At 38.5% G+C, this 25,311-nt stretch overlaps 2 protein-coding genes across 4 annotated transcripts in view; one reads left to right on the forward strand and one right to left on the reverse strand.

Annotated features, from left to right (window-relative positions):
• Positions 1-10,180: 10,180 nt before the first annotated feature.
• gdf15 (Growth differentiation factor-15) lies at positions 10,181-12,406 on the reverse strand. The gene is made up of 2 exons (XM_088085563.1): positions 12,001-12,406; positions 10,181-11,425 (listed from the first exon to the last, which is right to left on the reverse strand). Exons 1-2 carry the CDS (start codon positions 12,389-12,391, stop codon positions 10,629-10,631), a joined length of 1,188 nt encoding a protein of 395 aa, XP_087941689.1. The 5' UTR covers positions 12,392-12,406; the 3' UTR covers positions 10,181-10,628.
• Positions 12,407-19,190: 6,784 nt separating this feature from the next.
• The window catches only part of mast3a (microtubule associated serine/threonine kinase 3a), a 39,789-nt gene continuing 33,668 nt past the window's right edge, over positions 19,191-25,311 (forward strand). Inside the window, exons 1-3 of one of the 3 annotated variants that reach the window (XM_042497067.2) lie at positions 19,191-19,322; positions 19,446-19,692; positions 21,151-21,182. In XM_042497067.2, the coding sequence (XP_042353001.1) occupies positions 19,651-19,692; positions 21,151-21,182 (74 nt within the window). In that variant the 5' untranslated portion in view covers positions 19,191-19,322; positions 19,446-19,650. Of the gene's footprint in view, positions 19,323-19,445; positions 19,693-21,150; positions 21,183-23,562; positions 24,030-25,311 lie in introns of those variants that run through there. The other 2 variants (XM_042497066.2, XM_042497068.2) reach the window with 2 other exon arrangements.

The following is a 25,311-nucleotide window of genomic DNA, read 5'->3' on the forward strand; positions in this document are numbered from 1 at the left end:
CGTCTTTTCTTTAGCACTGTTATGAAAAAATAAAAAAACAATAACAAATACTGCTATTACGAGCCTACTACTACAATCAGTAATTACAACAACTATTATTATTATTAATATTATGTATTATTTTATTACTTTATTAAGGACACAGAGAAATGTGCTTAGCATAGCAAATAAAAAACAGACAATAGTCTATGTACAGAAATGCAATAATAAACAATATTAAATAGCCTAAATAAAATGTAGGGGAAAGAATACTGTACATAACGACAACAAAAACCTTTGGGGTTTGCAAAACAAATTAAGTACATTTTTTCTGCCTGTCTAAACCTGAACTTTTATTTTGAAGCAAAACCTGTCTCGTTTCCGGTATCTATATGGTTATTTCTTTCCGACTTGACGCAGCTGCCCTTAGTAGCTTTGCGTGCTCACGTCGCGGGGGTGTTGTGGAGGCGCACCGCACATCTGGACTGCGGAACAACCGCAAATTTAATTTTGTAAGAAAACATACATTTGTGCTGGCCTCTGTTATATACATTACCTCATATGTCAGAATATACTACTACTACTACTACTACCAATAATAATAATAATAATAGTAGTCTATTATTATTATTATTATTATTATTATTATTATTATTATTATTGTTATTATTATTGTTATTATTGCTGTTGTTTTATTGTTATTACTATTAGTATTGGTGAAAGTAGTTGCAGCAGAATTTCAGCATAAGGTATTTTTAGGCTCTGAGGTGATGCTCTCACCCAGTGTGACAAGTCAGTTAGAACATGATTGTTAGCAGCACCAGATGGTGAATTCTGTCAACCTTTTTTACACCCAAACGGGTGGTTGAGAGGAAATTGGGGATTTGTCTAACTACAAACCTAAATTTAGCTTACTTGACTTTTTATTATGTGGACAAGAATGAACCTTTCTTCTCTGGGTTGGCCTAAATGTTTGTGACATTTAGCCAGAAAGTGGCAGTGTCTGCCTCCTCTGGAGTTGTATGTGCACCCCCGCTGACTGAAGATAAAAACCAGTCACAACAGTGTATCCCCTGCATGAATAGATCCAAAAGGTGAATGTGCTGTTAGAGACTCACTCACGAGGAGACAAATGAACTCTTAGAGGTTAGAGAGAAAGATATTTCTGTCCCATGTTTCTATTACATATTGGTTAAAGCCTTTCCCCCAATGAATTACATGATGCATCAATCAGGACACAAAAACCTTTGCATGTCCGTTCTTGTTTTCTCACTGCAGTGGGAGTTTCACTTTCAGCAGCAGCAGTAGCAGACTGTAACCCATGAAAACAGCTGCATGCACAACTGCAAGAGACCAAAGAGCTTTACAAATGATAATACAGCAGGCTCAGTAAAGCAACACGTGCAGATTAACATTCATAAGACAAATAAAAACACCTCTGAATTATGTTTTGCTGAGACACCACACCTACAATGCTTGCTTCTTATTGTTGTTTTTACAGGCACTCAAGGCACAGTGGAGCTGTTTCACCTGCCATTCAGGAGAGTGTAATTTGGTTGTAAAGTTACCATGGTAACAGAAAAAGCAACGACTCCAGGGCAGGTGGAGGGAGGGAGTCTGTGCACAGGATTATTCTCTTACAGCTGAATAAGCCTTTAGGGCGGGAAGCTTTGAAGTTGAGCCTGTTTGTAATGGCCTGTAAAAATGAGGGAAACCACATGTCATGCTTGATTCCTGTATCCAACTGCTCACCGCCAGATATTGTTAATGTTTATCTTGTATGCAAATATGCTGCACTAACACAAACAGCAACATCTCTGAGGCTTCACTTGGCAGAGAAGGAAACTTTCACTTCACTTTCTCACTTAAAACTGAAAGTCTGGAAAACTCTGCGTTTTGTTCTATTTTTTTTCTTTATGCACCACTAAACCACAATTTTCAGCCACTTTGGTTTTATAAAATATTATTTGTAGTGTACAGAAAGTTGTTCTAAAAATAAGTGGTGTATGTGACACATGTACAGTGGTTCTTAACTAGTGGGTCGTGGTCCATAGGTGGGTCCATTCTGACGCCAACCTGTTTTTTTCCTGGAACAGCTGCAATTTTATGCCCTCTTCTTGGTTTAATTTGGTCTATTAAAATTCTGTGCCTTCGCAGTCACTGGTCTTGAAGCAATAATAATAGCACTTTTTTGGTTGCAATGCTAGTTATTTAAGTTTCAAGTAATTGCACTTCATTCTTGTATGTTTTATTTCATTGTGTTCTAAGTCCACATGTTGTTTACATTTTGTGAAATAAAATTTAATATGTCAATTTGTCATTTTGACTGTTCCTGACTATGAGCTCTTAACATTACATTTACATTTTAATGGAAGTATATACAACATTTTAATTTGTTTGGAAAACCCAGATGTGTGCTTATAGCAGCACTGTTATGTCACTAAGAATAGCTGACTTTGTCTTAAAAGTCAGTGTCAGTTGAGGGGGAACATTTGATTGAAAGCTTTGGAGCAGCCACCACAAAGGCCCGATCTCCCTCATTAGCCTGATCCAAATCAAGACATGTCTTCATAGAAACCTTTGGGTTTTTTTTAAATTATTATTTAATATTTAAGTATTTTATCATCTTTTATGTATATAATCTATCTTTCTAATCTATCTTTCCACTTTATTCCGTTTTAGATTTGCATACATATAATACTGCTTTGTAATATCTCCTTCCATTTATTGTTGTCATTTGGTGTTAAAATTATAACTACTATTTGTATGCCATTCACTTTATTAACTTGTGCAACTCCGGTGGTTTTTAAACAAACTATACCTAATTTGATTTTGATTTCTGACTTTGTTCTCTGTCTCCAATAATAATGTTTACCCAGTTGAGTTCACTACTTACATATACAAGAGCCAAATATGAATTATGTGCTAATAAAGTAAGCATTAAAAAACATTTGTTTTTCTTTTTTTTGCACAACAGGCATTTGATCACTCAAGGATCTAGTCAAGTCAGGTTTATTTAGACCTTACACTTGACTAAAGTGTGAAAAAATGAATATAATATATTTAAAACAAACAAACAAACAGTTATAAAATTAAATGTGTAAAACCTGAGCAAAAGCAACAGAGAAGGGGTCTCTCTTCTAGTATTGGCACAATATAAAGGATCAGTGAGGAGTTAAGGTAACAGATGGACCCACCATAGGCTGTCTGCATATCTATCATCTATCATAATACTATGAGGTGTCTCTCACACTACCTGACACCCTAACATGTGTGACTTCTGTTAAACAGCAGTTAAACAGCAGTGTGTGGTTCAATCACTAATACGTCTGTTAGTTCACAGTTTATCCAATTTGCTCTAAATTCTGCAGAACCTGTACATGGATCGGTTTAGTCTGCATGTGGGGAGTAAAAGTAACAGCAGGGGGAGGTAAAGGTCCTGCTGAACAAGACTTCCAGCAGATCTGCTTATGTCTGTGTGAGAGTGAGGGGGCGTTGGTAGCACAGTTTAGCTTTTACAGTCAAGACAGAATCTTATGTCATTCATTAATGAAGCTTGATACGCATGGAGATGACAGATAACACGACTTAAACTTCGGATGCACTTAGGCATGTTTTTTATCTGTTTGTGTGTATGGGGATAATAAAAATAAACTCCTCCTGCAGACCATATTAAAATACAAGACATGCAGTCAACAATATTTGCACTTACATTTCATATAGTAAACAATAAAGTTATGACATTAACATCGCATATAACAATAAGAAGTGCATCAAAATCATATGCTAAAACAATTGAACTTAAAGAAGCTTTGCCAGCCCTATTTAGGCAGCACTAAGACTACTGAGCATTAATTAAAATGAGACAGTTCCCTGTCTTGTATTACCTGCTGGTTGTAACTTGGACCAAGACATGGGGGAAACCTTCTCCTCACCCATTTTTGCAGCTAATGTTGTTCTTTTAAATTCCATACATTTACTCATCAAGCTAGAGTTGAGCATCTCTAACTTCATAAAGCTGCTGTGGCAGACTTAACTGATTAACCGCATTTAGTTCAGTCTTTATAGTTTAAATCAGCCGCATTCATTAACAAAGAATGCACAGCAATAGTGTCAGGCAAAGGAGTTCAATTGTATCTGTGGCATATCATTAATAAATAAAGAGAAGCAATGGTCCCAGGTGAAATGGTCCTAAAATATAACTTGTATATATTCTGAATTTTCATTTATTAAAGATATGTAGGCCTAAATATGAAGTTAGACCATATGTAAAAACTATATAAAACCTGTTGGAAATTAGACCAAATTTTAGGCGTGAATATTGACATATATGTCTTTCCAAATATGTATGTTTATATATAATACATCTATTGCCACATACATGCATCATTTATGTATTAGAAAAAATATGAATAATGTAGTGTAATAATGTTGTTTTCACAAAATGTCTTCAAAAAATATAAATTAAATATATATTGTTTATTTTTTGTGTGTGTGTGTGGTTGGGGAGGGGTGTTTATGATAAACTTAGCACCTACTTAGCAAGAAACTGTGACAAACACAAAGATTAATATTACCACACAACTCTTAAAAGTAACTCTCTTTTTGGTAAATTGGAAATTTTTCAATCAGAAAGACTAAGAAAAACCAACTTAGCCAAAACTTCTCACTGTTCACAACCAACTATTTGATCAGAAACAATATTCAATCAAACTAAACTTAGAAATATTTCAGTACTCAGATTAGAAACGTGCCTATTGAGTCATGAGGTTGAAATAACAGTAATTCAGCTCGTGTCAGCAGCTGTCTATTTTCAGAAAGACCTTTTACAGGAAATCTTCTGGTTTCAGCGCTTTCATTGCCCAGTTCCATGATTTCACTAAAAGGGAACTTCATCGTTGCAAGTGTGAGGTGTTAAAGACAAACTACATGACTTCATTCACGACACAGACCTTGACCCACAACGTTGGAGCCCTGAACGGTACGTTCATTGTTTTTATTGACACACACTTTGACAGGACACTGATCTGTTTGACTTGGCTGAATGTAGGATTGTTTTTACAGCAAGTCTTGGAGTGTATTGTGAAGTTTAGTTATTTTTTGTTATGTTATTTTAAAACACCTTCTCTGTTTGTGTGTACTGAGACTTATTTATAATTGGATAACAGTTAACATGAAGTAAACAGTATACCATATTTATGCAAAGACCTTTTTGAATAACAATGAATAAACCAAGAATAAACAAATCATTTTAAAAAATAAATAATAAAGAAATGTAAATTGAGTTTTGAGACAATTGAGTTATATCGTAGTTTGTGCAATGCCATGCAGTAACTCAGTTTCATTCTGACTTTTATACTTGCAGATCATGAATGTCAATGATACTTGTGTCCCCGGAAATAGCACATGTCCCGTGCCCAGCTCCTCTGCAGGTCTGGCTGTTGGGCTGACTTTCTTCTTTCTACTGCTTGTGATCATTGCTGGTGTTATCGTGTACAAATACCACAGTAAAATGAGGAATATGTTGCAGTTTGTACAAACCAAAAGACAGAAAAAGGAAGATGATCTAGAAACACCACAAGATGATTCTCATCATTATACCGGCATGATCAGAGAACAGACAACTGGACAGACCCCTATTTATGAAAACCTGACAAGCAGAACTGGACACAACAGGCCTACCGTAAACAACAGCAGGTAAGCTGTACTATTTTTTTTTATACTTTTAGTTATCACTTAAAATTTTCTTATCAGATGAGACTAGTTTACACCATTTTAGAGGAAATGTTATGACTGAAATGACATTCATGAAACCACAACCATCCAAAAAGAGATCAGAACGGAAGCAGATGAAGACACACAGTTTGAGCAGTTTGAATTTCCCCATTTTGCACAATCCTGTTGTAATATATGCTCACAATATTATGGCATCTGGAGGTGATCTCTTCTTTTGTTGTTTCCAACAATTTAAAGTCTATTAATCAAACGTGCCAGCCAATGACGTAGTCTGGGAGTTTTTCTCTGAGCAAGAATAGAAACTGGAAAAAGGAAATCCACACAATTTACATTACATTTGCCTTGTGTCACAATGGTTTTTACATCAGAAAAAGTGCTTTCTAATCGGAACATTATCTGCCACAATTACAGGTTGCCCGGTGAACCTGAAGAGGATGTGTACTTGCAGTGTGATTCCCCAGATGACGCAATATACAACAACGATCCGGCATGTAATCTCTCCATCCTCCCAGACTTCCAAGAGGAAGATGTCTACATTGTGCCAGATTCATAAAAGGATGCATATCCATTCACTGCAAAAATATGCTGACCTGTAAATAAAGACAAATACTGTAATGTCTGTAGTGTACAGGTAAGATATATCTTATTGTTGTATGTCATTTGCCAAACCAATTGCCAGAATAATTGTTAAATTTTGTATGTTTCATATGTTGCAAATATGTTGAAACTTTACATTAAAAATTATCAATTCTATGTTGTAACATCACTAGTTAAGATGTGCTCAGGTTTAGGCACAAAAAAAACCCATTTAGTTATGGTTAGAAAAACATGTTTGGGCTTAAAATACTTGGTTTTGGTCTCCACAAACATTGGTGGAATTGTCCCAAATTCTCCTTAAAAAACATACGTGGTTTGGATGCCTCGAATTTGGCCAGCAATGTCCCATATTCTCATCAAAGAATACTTGTCGCTACAAACACAGCTAGAATGCTGTAAACTAATCTCATATGCATGCTAACCTACGTCACTTAAGAAATGTTAATACATATGAAACCTACAATATATCCAAGAGATTTCTGAAAACTATGAATTGGACCAGCGACTAGGCTGCATCTCTGAAGTTTGGAATGGAATTATATAAAAAAAGATGTGACTTTTTATAGCACAGTTCTTTTAAGATCATATTTGACACACTTCACTGCGAATGACCACGTTTTGACAACAGTCAGGTTATTAATTTTCTGATAAGGTTTGATCGTTTTATGACTTTCTCTCGATACATCTGGAACGACTAATGAATCACGTTTTATTTTGACCTTTAGAGGTGAGACGTGTGTGTGTGTGTGTGTCTGTGTGTGTGTGTGTGTGTGTGTGTGTGTGTGTGTGTGTGTGTGTGTGTAGGCTATTTCTTCACACTTATGTGGGAAAGTCATACATGTTTTCTGCTGTCCTATTTTGCATCAGCAACTTTGCAAGTAGCCGAGCATAGAATTTAATTGATATTTAAGTTTTTTTTAAAGTTTTTTTTATGCACATAGTGAACAAATGGGCAAATATGCAAATAAATAAACACAAACGATTATGTTGAATACATTGGAAAACCAAGAGGGGGCATATGAATGTTAGTAAATGCACAGTTATCTAAATTTTACACTTGGGGCTGCAGACCCAAAGGCAGATGAACAAAACAGAAGTTAGAAAAATAGAGAGTTCTTTATAACAATAGTGAAATGTGCAGGAGAATGATCGATGACTGGCTGAGGTGAGGGGTGCTCCGTGTTCGAATTAACAGGATAAGCTGATGAAGATGAAACACAAAATAACACAGTTAAGAACATCTTACAACTGCATTTTCACTGTTACATTTCCTTTAAAGTCTTTGATACTAGCCACATGTTGTCTGTGTCTTATTAGAAAAACTGTGAGAATAAAAAAAAAACCAAAAATGTACTTTTATTACTTTTAATTTATTCACTATCCATAAAATACTGTAAATTTACACTGCTACAGTTCACATTGTTATATATCATTTGTGCTTAAACCATCGCAAAACATGCCACTTTTACACAAACATATTAAACAAACACACCATCAAGACTTGAAAACCATGAAAAGGTTAACACCATATACAGGTTTTGCAGTCCATCCGTTCTGCAAAAGAGACAAAGAGGATGTGAAAACCATAACCAGGAAGGCTATGTGAGGATTAAAACCCGGACAAAGACAAATACCAGAGCGCAATGAGTTCATGCTGTTCTTAGATTAGACACAGAAGGGCCTTGATAAATACAGTCCCCAATTCTATTATTCTTGTATACTTTGGGTGGTACTGCAACTCAGGACCTTTCAGAGACTAAGATTGAGGACCTTTACATCCAGTCACAGTTGTGTAAAGCTGAGGGTGTCATCCCTGAAACAAAGAGTAACAGGAAAAGAGCAAAGAAGTGAGTGAGGTGTTTCTTGGCACAGGTCTGAATTCACCACAAGAAAAGTGTAATTAAAGTTAGCATTTGTTCCTGCAGCTCTGATTAATCACCAGTTTATTTGTCTGTCTATTTATTCAGTTGTCCAGGGTCACCCAACGTGCCCCACCCTGTAACACATCAACTTTATTAATTGTAGAACAACATATGTTCATATTTAAGTGACCTTTACCCATGCAAAGATAAAATCTATTACAAGCTCATTAGGGTTGGTGGTGTCATTACTCTGAATAATTAAACTATAAACATTTCAGGGGAACGTGCTACTTCTTTCAGTTCACTTCAGTTCACTCACTTAATATCAAACTTTATTATGGTGTTGTGTTTATTACTTCAAACTCCAAAACCTTGAGCTGCACTTTAACACATTTTGAGCTCCACTTATCAACTCCTCTTCTAATGTGAATAACATTTTCTGGTTTTGAAGTGTTAAGGGTGGCATCTGGGGCCCAGAGAAATCTGATATAATTGAGAAAATGTTTTTCTTTTGGCCTAATATTCTATTCAGCGTATTTTGGCATTGTTGGAGATCCTTGATCCTTGAACAGAGCTTTGATCTGGCCCAAAAAAATCAGACCGACCCTACATGAACCTGCACGGTTTATGTCAAAGCTCAAAATATTTGAGCTTTTTATTTGATTTAAGACATTTATTACAAGCTAAGAGCTAATGTGTTTCTTTGCGCCACCTCTCCGTCTTCTCTTCCTTCAGTTATTTCAATAGTCTGCTGTCTGCTCTACGTCTGGTTCATGACAGGTTCGGCAAAGTGCGCCCTTGGTGTGTGCATGGTGGTTCATGGTGTTGTGGCGCACAGATAACAATCACTGCTCTCCAACCCATGTTACACACAACCAAGTTGCCTTACAGCCCGTCTCTCTTTCTTTCCATTTCTATCATTTCCCGTTCGGTTTTACAGTGTATTTCTCAGTTGTTCTGTCATTTCACCTCTCTCTCAGCCCCCAGCCCCCTTCTCTCTCTTCACCTCTTGACTTAGTCCATTGCAACTCGAGCCTTTTATGTACAAGAACTGCCGGCTTCATGTTTTTAAAATTATAATTAAAAGAGAATCAAAGCTCTGATTTTTCAATTAGAGCAGCCCAGATTGTTTTGACATGGACATTAATGTTGCAGATTTCTGAAACATTTTTTGACACCTCTGAACTCTACTCTGGTACTGAATAACAAAAATGGCTTTCAAGATTAGTAATGCTTTTTATACCAGATTCCTCCCCTACCCATGTCATGTTAAAAATAGTAACATCAGACATTTTCTTGCCTCTTTTTTTGATGGCAGGACTGAAAATGAATTGGCCTCAACATTTGTACTGTTCTGTTTTCAGAATGATGAAGACAAAAATAGGATGTAGGCTCTGCAGTATTATTTTCCCCAAATGATGTACAGATTTTTTGGAATAATCTCAAATGGCTTGAAAGGAAGTGCATATAGCGGCTATAAAGGCATGCATCCCAGACCTGTCTAGATTTGGGTTAAGCCCCGAATGTTTTTAACGTCAGGCTCAGCCGCTGCTAAGCGATCACCTTTATTGTTGGATTACTCACATAATCTTTTGTACTTTTTCTGATGACTTATCTCCACAGCACTTGTAAGTAAATATTACAACAAGAAGCTTTGATAATATCTAATGAAAATACATTTACAGTATCGTCATTGATATGTTATCTGAGCAGTCTGGAGATTACACATCAAGTATCTTTTTTTCTCTATTTTCCTTTCAAATTTAACTATTTATTATGTCACTTTTGTTCCTTAACTAGCTGGTCAAGGCCACAGCGAGCACAATTTCAAGGTCATTACAGTAATGGGAGATAGAAGTTATCTTTACAGGCTGATTTCACAGGCACACCGTGACTTTTGCAATCCACAGCGGTTGATAGTATTTGGACGGATGACATGTATGGGAACATATTATGCTCATGTGTTTATTATGAAATGTACATGTTAATATATTCAAGTGCAACAGTTCAGTGTGAATAAATCAAAACATTTATTTTGGTCTTCATATAATCATTGAAATGTATCAGACAGCAAACAAAATATTTAATAACCATGCACCTCATAAAACAATACAGTACTTCAAATAATAAGTAAAAATAAAATTAAATATTATTATATATGAAACAATTCTGTAACATAAAACAATAATAATAATATTACATAAATATACGTATAGGACCATAAATAGATAAAATAAATAAAGTGAACAAATCTACTGCACGATCCACAATGTAAAACAAAACTTAGTGCAGCAGAAGCATGTGTTTTTCTTCAGAATAAAGAAATAATAAATCATTTTCATTAATTAAAAACAATGAAGCTGCTGGGACACAACGTTCCTGTGAGAACACAATCAGCATGTAACAAATTTTTTGCAGCTATGCTCTCCCACAAGTTAAAAAAGGCACATTTCCTCAGGCACAGTGGCATTTACTGACAATCAGGTCCTCAAAAGGAGTCAGCTTCAGCTTGCCTGCGCTGTCGTAGTGCATGAGGACCATGGGCTCGTACTCTGCCGGCACGCAGCAGGGGCGAGGTGACCCTCCTTTGGTTATCTGATGCAGCCGAGACTTCACCTGCGTGTGCATGCTCGCAGGCTTGTAGTTGTGGGGACAGGTGCCATCACAGAAATGCATTGTGTACTCACTTGGAGCCACCACCCAGTCCGTCCAGCCGATGTCTTTGAAGGAGACGGTGACAGACTTCCGGCAGCACCATCCTCGTTCATCGCACTCGTCTTCCTTGTTGGAGCGACGCAGCCTCGTCTTCTGGGCTTGACTGGGCTCTGTGAGGCCGAGTTCTAGAGAAATGATTGGTTTTGCAGTAAGGGCGTCTTTTTCAGCTACTACTATCTCGACATCCACAACCAATGCCTCACCACCATCAGTCCTCATCCACTTCTCCACCTCGGGACTGATGTCCAGCATCACATCTCGAGTGCTTGACACATTGGCGGAGCTTATGTGTGTCCATGCGGCAGAGTTCACCGGCTTCACCCTGTTGACTCTGACTTTAATCTGTCGTCTTACCTCAGGCTGAACTGAAGTGGGTTTATCTGAAATCTGCCTAGAAATCTTCAGCTCAGCTCGAGCTAGTGTCACTTCAGTCTGGATGTCGGGGTTCTTGTGGAAAACAGCTCTGTACCACTGCATGCGTTGACCTGAATGTTGATGTGAGTGTCCCCCCCTCCGAACCACTTTAACAAGCTCCACTAAAAAATGCACACAAATAAAGAAAAGCTTCATGAGAACCAAAGGTGGCAACATCCTGTAATGATTTGATAAATTATATTTCAGAAGCATCATGTTGTGGAATAACTGAAAGCAGAAAAACAACAAAAATACACGTATTTTGACTTCCAGTACTCTCTTGTCATTGATAACATTTCTAAAAACGTGTTCAGAGCGTAATCATCATATATGAGGCGTACCTGTCACGCTCGTGATTTCTAAAATCTCATAGCAATGTGTTTGCTTTCTTTACACAACTCTTTGATTCTATTTGCAAGCATTTGCAAGCATAAGATAAACTCCAGGAAGTCAGAGCTCTTCACCTGGAGGTTGAACTATATACAGGGAGTGAGAGTTAGTCACAACCACACCAACACAACAGCCTTTGTCCTCATCTGCAGAGGTAAAAAGTCACATTTCAAGATTTCTTGAACTAGTCATGTAACGTTCTTTCCTACTCCCACTCAAACTTTCCATACTGGCTTTTCACATAGTCATTTAACCATGACAAAGGCTAAATTAGGTCATATGTGTCCTTGTCTAACAAATATCTCACCTGTAGCTGGGAGGAGCACCGTGGACATGGTGGATTGCCGGGTTTCCCTCATTGGGTGGCTGGAGTTTCCTCTTGTCTCCGTCACTTTCTCCCTGTACAGCTGATACATCTCTCTCAGCTCTTCCTTTGTGGCCTTTTGGGTTGGCCTGGGCTCCCTTTCCAGACCCAACGAGCCGAGGATCCCCGTCTTTACTGCTTCCAGAAGCATTTCCCTCTGGCCCTCCACATCAGGTTCTTGGGCCACGTGAAGCCGGGTCTCCCCTGAGCTGAAGACGAGGAGCAGCAGCGTGCAGGAGATGAGTCTTTGGACTGTGTGTGATCTGAGCATGATGAGCCTGCCAGGTAGGTTTGGTACGAGAGTGCTGCAGCTCAGTGGATGGGGTTTGTCCATGTTATGAATGAAATTCTTGACATGCTTTTATTTATAGAGCTTGCGTGTTGCCACACCCCTGGTTTGTCAGGTGAGCCTGTGATGGGCTCAGCTGGGGCCATATGAAATACTGTGGCAATATTTTGCAGCATTGTTGCTATGTATTAACATGTGACGTACGGATTTAGAAATCTGTAACTTTTGTTTTTGTTTTATAAGCACATCAAAAATAAATTAGACAGATTAGAGAGGAGAGACAAAAAAAAGGGATTTCTGGATGAGATATGGTTACGTCACGAGTACATGGTGTGCGCTTCGTCACCACAATTGTCCACCTATGTGTCACTTAATCAAATAAATGACCATATGTCTTTTAGTTACCAGTTCTGAGGAGCAGGATAATGAGAAATTACATTAGCTCCTCCAGGGTTAATAATGATAATGTAATATTTTTTTGATCCCTGTCTCGTTTTCCTGCAGTTGGTCAGAGGTCAGGAGCAGGTACAGACCAAAGAGGCAATTAGACTCTTGTTCACTCGTTGACTAGGCGCTAAAACCTGAAACCTCTAAATGCTACAGACAGACAGAAAAAGGTGGAGAGAGTTAATTATCTATAAGTTACCGCTCCCTCCTTAAACAAGCCCACAGAGGAAATACCTCAAGGTTAAGAAAAGAGATAAACAAAGAAGTCGTCTGTCGAAAGAGGGAACTGTCTCAGGCTCCAATAAAGTCTTTGACGACTGTCTCAGTCTATTATTACAGTAATCACAGCATGTATGTGATGTGAGGAGCTCATCAAAGATCAAACAGAGCACTGTGTGAAAGTGCTCTGCTTTTATGATGATTAAAACCGACTGAAAACATATCTGATCTCAGACTCTCCTATACTCTACGGTTGCATAAAAGAGAGGCATTTCTGCTATTAGGACAGACCAAAGAGCTAAACACAGGCTGCAAGTGCATCTGTTGGGTGTCACCAAGCAGTTATCAGCATGTAAAAAAACCCCTCACTTGGGGGTCATTGCTTAATTACAAAGTATTTTACCCGCCCTGCTACGTGGCTATCTATGTCATTGACCTTATTCTTTCCAGCTGAGGGCATTTCTGACCATAGGGGCAACTGCTGACTGATAAAGATTTCTTTTTATGATAAATGCCCATAAAAGTACATTTATGGTCATTTTTCCCAAACTTGAAAGAAATATATTACCTTTCAGCAACCACATAATAAAACTGTTAGAGAAACAGATAGTTTTTCACTTTGGAAAAGTTTTGCTTGTAGCCTTTCTCTTCGAAATCTATTTATTTAAGCTCAAACCACAACCGTTTTCTCAATCTTGACCAAGAAAGCATGGATGTATAAAAAGCACTGGGTATCATCAAGGACAGGGCTCATTCATTTCAGTGACAGTTGCACAATGGTGCATGAAGCCAAAAAAGTGAGGACATGTTTAATTGCTGCAACATTCCATTCAGAGCGTACACATCACACCCCGATAAACCACGCCAACCATCAGCGCAAGACCAACCCACTAATGCAGCATTAATGAACCCTGCTACAACACAACATGCGCAGTTACTTTTGACCATCTGCCATTTCCACTACTGGGGATTGTAACTGCACCAAACTTACACTGATATGCCTTGGTAACTGAGGATAGCTACCAGCAAAAACAAAGGTGCTATCCTCTTTATTTTTGGTAGCACAATGGTTGATGCATTTTCAATGTGCATAAAATTGAGCCAAATGTACTTCATAATGGCAATAAAAGGTCAATTTTCACATTAAATCTCATAATTTGAACCTTACAGTGTCATTATTCTCAAACCATTACATTGTGAAATCAACATTTACTTCATAATAATGAGATAAAGCAAAAAAAAAGAACTTCTCTATGTCCACTTTAAGAAACTTATATTTTGAAGCTATGCAATATGTGATTACTGTAATATGTGCGGGTTTGAAAGATGACTAGCAGCAAAGAAAAGAAGGAACAAAAACATTTCTGCTGCATGAAATTATGTTGGTTTGTTTTTGGTTTTTTTTTTACAGACTTTTCACACTTAAAATGTGCAATGCTGGAGACTTCCTCTTTATTACTAATGACGATGCAAATGAAACAAACTGAGAAAGAAATGTTTCTATTTGGTTGAACCTCTCACAGCTCGTAGACATGTAGTATGTCTACGAGGAGGATTTGAGAAGGGTCACAAACCAAAGTGTTGGGAGACAAAGCTAGAGTGTCATGCACCTGTCACAGCATGAATAGTCTCCTAAGTAAAGCCAGGACAATATTTGAATGTGTGAAGATGTTACTGAAGAAGGTGCTGTGTGTGATAGCTGGGTAGTGAGTCACTAAGGTGATGAAACAATCGTGCTCTACCAGGTGAGTCTACTTTTCAAAGTGACAGTGTGTGAAAGGTTTAAAGTGACTCATGCAAACTAGCACTGTTGTTTAAACTGTCATATAAGACTCTCACTCTCTTCTTCTGGCTGTTTCTCTGTCTCTTGTCATCTATTTTTATCATGTAGGAGGGACAGAGAGGAAAAAACCACAGACTTGTTTTGTCATCATGACAAACAGAAGTTTGAGAGCAAATTTCATCACATACACCGGTAACAGACAGACGCTAGCTGATATATACTTAAAGTCGGATCATGGTGATAAAGACAGCACATTGGACTATTCACAAGATATAGTGCAGGTGTTTCTAACCTGTAGGTTTGGGGTAAAGTAGTGAATCTAAGAGGTTATCAGATGATATGATAGAAAACAAAAAAGCAACATCAGATCATGTTTTGTTTTGTTTTGACTTTTCTCTCCTCTTTGCTTTTTCTTGTCTTGTTTTATATCTCCAGGCCTCAAATGAAACAAATTTTTGATTGAACTGCTCACAACTCAGACATGCAATTTGTGCTATGGGTTCACAATTAGCAGAACTTTGCATTAAAGGGACAATTCGCCATCTTTTATGTAGACGTACAATCAATGTTGATGGTAAATAAAGCAATCAGTGAGTTCACAGATCCGTGCTGGCGGTGCCTATCATGGTATCATAGTATAGTATCATGATGTTTTGTGGCAGGATTGTAACAATACACCACAATACTCAATTTACTGCAAAATGTTTGACATAACAATAATGCTGTATCAACACTGTTGTGATGATATCGTATCCTGGGACCTCTGAGTATTGAATACAGCTGAGTCCCAGAGTCAGCTAAAACCCTGTAAAATGTATCTTCATCCATAACATCCTCTGCATTCATATTTTGGGATGTCATTTTTAACTGTTAAAAAAATAGCTATCTTGCAATACAAATAAAGAGGACATGAAAGTTTTGTTTCTGACCGGCATGTAGAGTAGCCTACACCCCCTGGCTACCTGTGGTTCTTCCTGCATCCAGCTGTGTCAATCTCAAATTCTTGGACAATATATTACACACAAAGGCTTTTGTTGCTTTAAGCAACATTTAAAATCAACACTGATAGAGTGTGAGGTCACAAGTAATATACGCTCTACATCACTTGCGACAGCTTAATAGCATAAGTTACATTTTGCTTCTGTTTGGACTCTTTGCCAGAACAGATTAATTTGTTAGTCATAAATAATGGAGAAAGTGAGCTTTGCTGCCATTCCACTCCAATGTTCCTCCATTTATGTACATTTATTCCCCTTTATATTTACAGGAATCAGAGAGGAAAGGGACTAAACCATTCCCAATGTGCACTTGGAAGAGGAAGAGAATTTGTAGGGGGTTGACATCTACAGACATATAGCTCCATTGCGCCCTCTTGTGGTCCTAGAGCTATAATACAGACCTCAATTAACCAAGTACAGCTTAATTTGGAGTCAGAAACAGCTTGAAAAACTTAATATTAATATGAATCTTATACAGAGTTGAGATGAAGAAGTGTCCACTTTGGGAAAACCATTGTTTGCAGAAACTCGATTCAACTCGAATACTCGATTACTTGACTCAATTCAAGGCCAAATTCTTGAGCGTGAGGTGTGAGTACATATTTTTATATGTAAAAATCAAATATATACAGCATATGTTTAAATTTGATAGTTCTGTTTTGTTGTTTCATTGATTCCCATCTCGTTCAAGCTTCAGTAGAGATGAAAAGGTTTGTCTTTTAACACCTTAACTTATAAACAGTGACTGTGCCAAACATTCAAAGATCATTGATAGTTATATTACATTTGTTTTATTTAATTCTTTATTTCCAGTCCATGGAACAAAGACATACCCAAATCCTGAGTTACCAAACCACTGGAAAATTCTTATTTCTACCTCTTAGCCTTGCAGTACAGGTAAGTGAGGTCAAGATGATAGATATGGAGTAAGAAGGAACACATGACTGTAAAAAGAGGGCAGAAAAAGAGGAAGAGCTGACTTTATGCCTAACCGGTTTCACTAATGAGCATGGACAATTTGAAGATGACCTATGCATGGAAAAAAGGACACAAAAAAACTGAAAAGGGTCTCCGAACTCCATCATCAGTCTGGTGGAGAACAAAAATCTATCATTTGTACAAATGGACTTTTTTTTTTTTTTTAAAAATGATCTCAGTTTGTGATCATTTCCATCCAAACAAACAAACTGAGTCATACAAATTCAGCAGCAGTTACACCATTTTCTTTGTAACCTGGACGGAACTCTTGCAAAATCTCTTCCTAGTGAGAAGCTGATTATAACTCTGATTGTGCTTGTTGATGAAAAAGCATAAAGGTTTTACAGATACACAGTGATGTACAGTGGATTTGGAAACGTTGTTAGAGACTGAAATTATGCACTGATGTTTGTGTAAAAAGCACAAAAGTTTTTAAGACCTGGACCACACACATAATTGCTTGACAGTTTCCAGCAAATGTAACCAAGAAGGCTATATTTACTCAAGTACTGTACTTAAGTAGGACCAACAAATTTGAGGAATTTACTTGAGTATTTCTATTTCATGCCAATTTATAGGACCATGACAGAACATTTCAGAGGTAAATGCTAAACTTTTTACACCATCACACTTGTCTGGCAGCACAAATTCAAAATTTTCATCTTCTTCCTTTCCCCTAAAAACCATGATGTGTTGATTTCGAATGTTTTGGATAAACTGAAGGATGATGTGTTCCTTCTTGTGTTGAGAAAATTCTCTTACAAATACAAAAAAACCCAACTATTTGAAGACTCTCTTAAATTCGCTGGGAAATGCATGATCACAAAGCTGAAAATGAGGCTGTTTTTTTCGACACCATGAAAAGGTGACCTTTTAGAGATATGTAGTTCTCACAAGACAGCCATGCTGCAAACATTCGTTGATCTTATAGAATATGATACTTTTCTGTAGATTAAACTAGGAGATTAAAAGAGCACAGCCTTAAACATCTACAGCAGTAAAATACAACATATTAATACAGTTGAAATATTAATTCAAAACCATCAGATGTAGCAAAACACTGAGAGGGAATATTTTACTGCACAGTCAATACTTCTACTAAAGTACTTCTTGTTGCTGGTAATACTGGTAAGTACAAGTAAGGTTTTGAATGCAGAACCTTTACTTGCTGTGTTTTCACTGTATGGTATTAGTACTTTTACTTCATTAAGGGGTCTGAATACTTTTTCCACCACTGATTGTCTCTGAAATTGCAGATTCCTTGGTACACAACACATGCTTCGCAAAGGACAATGAATTTTACCTTTACTTTATTTAAGACTACAATGTTAAAAATGCAAATTTCAAACAGCAAACAAAAAATGAATTAATTAATATTTATATAAAATACACAGCTTTAATCATTCAAAATACATAATGCAATTTTTAGCATACTGTTCAAATACAGAACACGTTACTTTTTTTGGTGTGAGTTATCGAGTGCTGGAGATGTTGAGGTGATGTTCCTTAGAGAGAAAATAGTTCCTTCATGAAACTGCTCACAAGGCCTGTGGATTACCTTGAGTAATCAGGTCATGATTTCTGAAATCTGCAATTTTTATTTTTTATTTATTTATTTATTTGCATTTTGAGCACCACATGCCGAGTGCCATCTAGTTCCATTAGTTTGGAGAGAAGGCAGACATCTCTATAACCGATATCTCCAGTACTCTGCAGCTCACACCAAAGCAATCTAGTCTGATAAATAGCACTACAGGTAGAAAGAAAAATATGTATTTTTGTTTTGGGGGTGAACTGTCCATCTGAGATAAATCTTGTTCAAATTTTAAAATTGTTTCATTGATACTTCAACAGTGAAATTATCCAACAGATCCACAAACTGTACTGCCACACACCCACGCCAGAACAAGAAAGGGAAACTGTTAAAACATTATCACCATAATGTTCAACCCAAACACCACAAGATAGCCTACATGATGACCATACAAGATACAAACCCACCACAGGGGTATCTAAGTTGGTTGCTTGATTAAATACGCATGACTCTGCAGACGCTTGATTTCCAACACTTTGAGCAGTTTCAGATAAACAGTGAGCATCACATGAGAACAATGAAGGATTCACATCCCTCTGGATCTCACAAATGGGCATGTGACATCCCGCAAACAAGAGACAAACCATTGTTGTATATGAGACAAAAAAAAAGCATCATGGTACCACTGGGTGACAAATCAATCACAGCTATTCAGCTGGACTTCAAAGAACAATTGTTCTGCATCCTCTCTGTTATCCCACCAGACAAACACTGTGTTAGTTTACACGATGGGTGAAAAAATCTGAGTGGTGTGCAGACAAACACTCAGCATGCACCACAACATATGGAAACATGTGGATTGCGTGTGTTTTCTGGAGGTGTTTAGTGCACTGATTCATTTACAGTTGATGCAAAATGATGCAATGTCATGGAGACAAAAGCCAATGGGGACCAGGTACTTTTGGGAGGAAATCAAATGACAATTGTCAACCTGGAAATGCACAACAGTGAGAAACAGTATGTTTGCGTGGTTGCAATTGATCACAGAATATCAATAAGAGGGGTGGGGGCTAACACGTTGCACTTCATTAATAGGTCGAGGTTAACTAACCACCCTCCCGTTTCCTCCCTCCCGATCAGGTGATCAGCCGGCTGAGGTGACCACCTTTTCGGAGCCGGTGTCGTGCAGCTCGCCCCGGGGAGGAGGAGGAGGAGGGAGTGTTGTTGTTGGTGGTGGTGCAGCAGAAGAAGCGAGGAGGACTCTATCCGCGCTCCTGGGGAGAGGACTGAGAGCAGTATGGGCTGACTGATCGGAGATCCGCTAAGGGGGTTTTCATTGTCCTAAATGATGGATGAGCCGAATATCCTGAGACGCCGCGGTCTACAGGTAAATAAATGGACATGACAGCTCGGATGTGCTTGTTTCCAGGCAAACACCGTGATATGATGATGATGGTGATGATCATGAGCCATTGGCGACGAGGCGAAGGTTGTCTTTTTTTAACCAGGACTTGCTTTGGGTGTAGCAGTTGATTTTTCGATTAAAACCACTGATATAATTCTTCCTGATTATGATCTGCTTTTAAATCTGCTGATCATTCGCCTCGTGGCTGGTGTCCATTCATTAAAACAGGCGGTGGCACCATCATGAATTTGTTGCACCTAATTAATGCAATTAATTAATGTTTGTTTTGGAGCTGTCTATTGGTACTTTGTCAAGCTGGTTGCCTTGGTGATAGGAGCTTAAAACCCAAAGGGTGCCTGGATGATAGGCACAAACATCCTTTTAATCTTCTCCTGGGTGCCATGTTTATTACTCAAGAATGCCCAGAAAAGGAATAATGACTTTTTCCCACCTCCCTTGGTTCATTCATGTGTATATTTTCTGCATAAATGAAGTAGTGAGAGCTGCATTGTCTGTTATGGAGGAGGTGTTGTTGGGGGTTGTGATGAAAGACTCACCAGTCCAAACTGGGTGTTCCCATTCAGTTAATATAACTAGCTTTTCTCCCACTGTACATTAATCTGCAATTTAAATGTATGTGCAGACCTGTCATTATACTAACAATGAACATGGTGAAATCATCCTCCCTTAAATCCATTATGTTGTGAAAAAGACACAACATGATATTTTATATGTTCTGATTAGTGATGAAGCTTAATATACAGTGATTTAAACATGTTTACTCTACAAAAAATGCCCTTGTTTAGTTAGTTTTACCCTCCTTGTTTTAAATTTGGCTGTCTGTCACTTTCTGAGACTGTCTTTTTTAAAATGGAGAGGATGAAATCAGTGAAGGTAGCCTCAGAATAATTTCATGCCACCCTTCCCCGTCCTTCAAATCCCGATTGGCAAGGGTAGTTTTGCAGTTGCCTGGGCTCAAACGCAGTAGCCATGGGCTAGTGAGGATATATCCTCGCCATTAAATGACTCGAAGACCCGCTTGTCATGCAAGAAACTAGGCCATACTGCAGCTAATGAGATTACACTGCACTGAAAGGAAGATGAGTGGGAGTGACACAGAAGGGTAACCATTTAGGGAAATCCATCTGAAAAAAAATGTCCTATTTTTTAAAAAACATTTTATGAATTTAAAGCGCCTGTTAAGAGAGCAAATCTATCTATCCTGTTTATTCCGAGGAGTGTACTTTCATAACAGCAGAAGAATACAAAGAAAATGGGAAAACATTGATTTAAGAAAAAGTCCTCCAGCCAAACAGTTAACAACCCTCCCTGCTCAAACAGCAATAACTGATATCTGCATTTCAAAGTGATAATACAGTAAAAAAAAACATGGGAAAAAAGACATTGTCATTTCAATATTTCCCATCTCTTCTCTTCCAGAAAGAACTGAGTCTTCCTCGCAGGGGAAATGTGTAAGTGTTATCAACATATTCTGTGCTCTGTCTGTCTCTGTCTGCCTCTGCCCCCTCCCTTCTCCTCTTCAAACCAGACCAGCCAGGTGCCTGTCACTCACTTGTCAGCTTTATTGTGCATGCAAGCCGTATTTCACACCAGGGTACATTTACTTGACTCTCCTGAGAGGCCTGAATTTCTAAAGGTGTTTATGCCAGAGAGTCAGAGCAGTCTCACTGCTCAGACAGGTTTTGAGTAAACTCAGGGAGGCAGAGCAAAAAGAGACGAACCAAATTATCTGATGTGATGACAGTGGAAGAGCAACTGTAAAAATCTTATTGCTGAAAAAAATATAATACACGCTGAATATCTGAATCGTCTTTCTCATTTTGCTACAGCAGAGTTAATAATCTGGTGTTTATGTGCGAGATGAGCAAACAAGCTGAGCCTGCTCTCACAGGTAACTCAGTGATGTCACCTGATGTTTAATGGGACTTTTGCACAGTAGTACCAGTTCATATCAGGTTTAATCAACAGAGGAGTGACACATGTAAACACCTTGAAGGAACTTCCTTGTGAGTTTCTGCTAAAAAGGGAGGCGTCTCACAACATCAGTCTCACTCACCTGTTGAGGGACTTCCCCCAGTCTTTAAATCAGACACTATGCCAGGTTAGTTTCACTGTCTGTGAGTCAGATGAATTATTAGTATCACAAGGAGTACTAACAGCAGGTCACAGGCGATAGATTTAAAGATTTTTAAGGGGTTAAATTCACATACTGGTTTTTCCCATCTAGTCAAGGTGACAGAGACACAAGGAAATTGTCATATTAGTTGTATCAAGGGCAATATTTCTTTGGTTTCTGTGTTGCACCCTATATGTCTGAGTGATCACAATAAACCATTTAATTTATCAGTGATCTGTTCTGGTTTATTTTAAATGGTAGAATAGCCTAGCAGGACTGGATTAGTTCACTAGGGGATAAACTGGCTGTGAGCCCATTTTGACCCCATGTTTGTATTAATTTGATTTTAAAAAGAAATATGCTCTGTGAAAATTATGACTCAGCATTCACAAACAAATGTGCAACCTGAAGGTCAGTATAAATAATTATATAGTAAGTCTATAGCGCTGCTTCTGAAACAATTTATTTCAGTTTCATCTTATGCCAGGGTGCTGGAAAAAGGCTTCGACCAATTCTCAGACCTCACATCCAGGAGGAACAATGCCGATCTGTCCTGGTCATGAAAGAGGGGACCAGCTCTTTACGCTTGCTGGGTTACTAGAGGGGTCATGGTAGTTTGTTCATCCATACTTGTTTTCTGAATTTGGAGAAGCTTTACAGCCGAGTTCCTTAAGGAGCTGTGGAAGTATGATTGGTCCATATACATCGGAGTGAGAGCTGTGTCTGTTTTCTCGACAGGGAATCAAACACATTTCCAGTTGTCTCTTGTCAACAATTCTGTTTGTGATTGTCATGGATAGGATCTTAAGGCACAGTCAGGAGGACATGAGTTTCTGGTTTGTGGACCGCAGAGTTGCTTCTTCATGCTTTGCAGATGGTGTGGTTCTGCTGGCCTGACCTTGAGTGATGCTGCTGTTTCACCGCATCAGAAGTAGCCAATTTAAGTGGTTCAGACATCTGATAAGAAGGACCCTATGGGTGTATTCCTTTGGAGGTTTTCCAGGCTCATCCAACTGGTAGAAGACCCATAAAAAAAGCTGAAAAGATTGTATATCTTATCTGGCTTGGGAACGCCTTGGGGTTCCCTGGGAAGAGCTGGGAAACATTGCTGAGGATAGAGACGTCTGTACTATCTTGCTTAGCCTGCTTCCACAGTGACCCAAATTCATTTTTTCTCACAAACTAATGCACTCACAATACTGGAATTTCCGATCTGGATACAATTCTTATCAATAATATATACTATTTGAAATAGCCGCCGCCAAGTACAGGTTCCTAATATTTGCTGACTTTTACTTAAGTAACGTTTTCAATGCAGGGCTTTTTCATATAACAAAGTATTTTCGGTTTGGTGTAAGTAATTTTACTTTAGTAAGGGATCTGAAGACATCCTCCAGCACTGGTTTTCACACAGTTTGAAATCTTGGGGACATATGCGTTACAGTCCTTGAAATCCATGAAAATCTCATGAGGATCTCAATATTCCATGATGAAAAACATGCATCATTCATGACAAGTATAGCTCAGATGCGACTTGCAGTGTAGCCTACTTTTTACATTTTTAAAAAGGGTTTCAAAATGCAGTAATGTAACCGGTATTGTCACTTGAAACATACAATTCCCAAATCTTTTGTTTTTCGCTGGGTGATTCATTTGTGTTTCAGTGGTTAACAGTGTTTCCGACAGCGCTTGAAGGCATCATTAGTCCCTCCTCCCTCCGGCGCGCGCTGACGCGGCTGCGCGGTGCGGCGTCGCTGGTGCTGCTGGAAAGTTTGTATCACTCTTTGCGTTTTACCGAGGATATCGCTCGCTAATGTCACATCCCGCGGTGGACGGACTGTTTGGGGAATTTTGCTGGTGACATTGAGAGGGAGCGGAGCGGACATGGCGGTTGCAGTCGCTCATCATCACCGAGCTGCCGTGCCGTGGGTCTGGGGTCAGTTTTTACTGAAGCTAAATGGAGTTGTTTCAGCCGTTGGACACTGCGTACTGGCCTAACCACCACCAGTAACTCCTCAGCGGAGAGACATGGTGCTCCCACTTTAACAAGGACATTTCTCAAAACTGGACAGGATTTAACGGTCACCACCATCACCATGTCTGACCAAAACTACTACTGGACCGTGTTGCCGAGCTACAAAACTAGTTTTGTGCCTGGGGCCATGATGAAAAGATCAAAAAGGTAACACAGCCTGTTTTGATAATAGACTTCATGAATGTTTGTGTTGACTGCCGCAAAGCGAAAACGTCTGCTCTGTCTGTAGTTGTCATCAGCTCCCTGCTGAGCTGTGCCATTCACTGTCTGACAAACAGCAATTTGTTGAACGTTTATGCTGAGCTATTTGATTCACATCACGTAAACGCAACCCCCACAGTGTATGGTAACATTACCAGTGTACAGCCCAGATTGATAATGCCATTGTGCTGTGTGTGATTGCATACTGTGCGGTGGTACTGTATGTGTCGGCTACATCCGCCCTAGTTTTTGTTTCCGACAGAGAAACGTGGCCATTGTAGAGGGTTGTGTATGGGGGCAGACTGCATTGTCTGCTACCAGCTGTCGCATAAAGCGACACACAGACTCAGTGCGGATCGATACACTGATGTGGTTAGGGGGGCTGGAGTGTTGGAGATGTGCTTTTATCTGGGAGATAAATTTGATCAGACCTCATAGAGTAGAGCAGTATAATGTCTCTTTTACGTCCTATAAGGGCTTTGACAATCAGTGAGTTCATAGTGACACAATTGTAATTTATGGAATTTGTATTTACTTTGTCATAATTATAATTTGCCTGGTAAAATGCTGTTTTGTTTGCATTCTAGTACAGGATGCATATGCTTTTAGTGACATACACTACAACAGTGGTTCCCAACTGGTCCAGCCACTGGCTCCAGATTTCTCCTTTGTCATTAGTTCAAGGTCCACAAGATATATTGTCACATATTAGATTTTATTTCACAAAATGTAAACACAATGAAATGAAACATTATGTAGAATAAAGTGCAATTACTTAGTAAATAAATAGCACCGCAATCAAAAAAGTACACATTAATGCTTCAAGACCGATGACATGACAACGCTGTAAAGGCACACTCTTTTAATAGGCCAAATGTTACAAACAGGTCAATAAATGTCTTTCAAAAGACATTTGCTCACTCTACATGTTGGTGTAATACATAAGGTCCTCAACAAAGTCTGTAGGTCTGTACTTCATAATAAAGTATGCTTTTACAAACTTGACACATTCTCAAATCACCTCTGATGCATTCAGGATGGACCCGCGACCCACCAGTTTGGAAGCGCTGCAATAAAGTTTACTTTGCTAATAAATGGAGTTCTGGAAGAAATCCTCTTGCTGTTTAAATGCATATAATATTGTTTTTCTAACAATTAACATGCTGCTTAAGACATTCTGTGGTAGGGGTGAGGATCAACAGAGGCCAATAAGAGATTGTCATGATAC

The sequence above is a fragment of the Plectropomus leopardus genome, chromosome 12 (assembly GCF_026936395.1).
Source record: "Plectropomus leopardus strain MGB_pleo_1.0 chromosome 12, ASM2693639v1, whole genome shotgun sequence".
Classification (NCBI taxonomy): domain Eukaryota; kingdom Metazoa; phylum Chordata; class Actinopteri; order Perciformes; family Serranidae; genus Plectropomus; species Plectropomus leopardus.

Bases quoted from the DNA above. Each gene is read 5' to 3' on its own strand.
- gdf15 (XM_088085563.1), bottom strand. From the start codon at position 12,391: ATGGACAAACCCCATCCACTGAGCTGCAGCACTCTCGTACCAAACCTA. The intron at 11,426-12,000 runs GTGAGATATTTG...TGCATTTTTTAG, and splicing joins GGTGCTCCTCCCAGCTACAG to TGGAGCTTGTTAAAGTGGTT.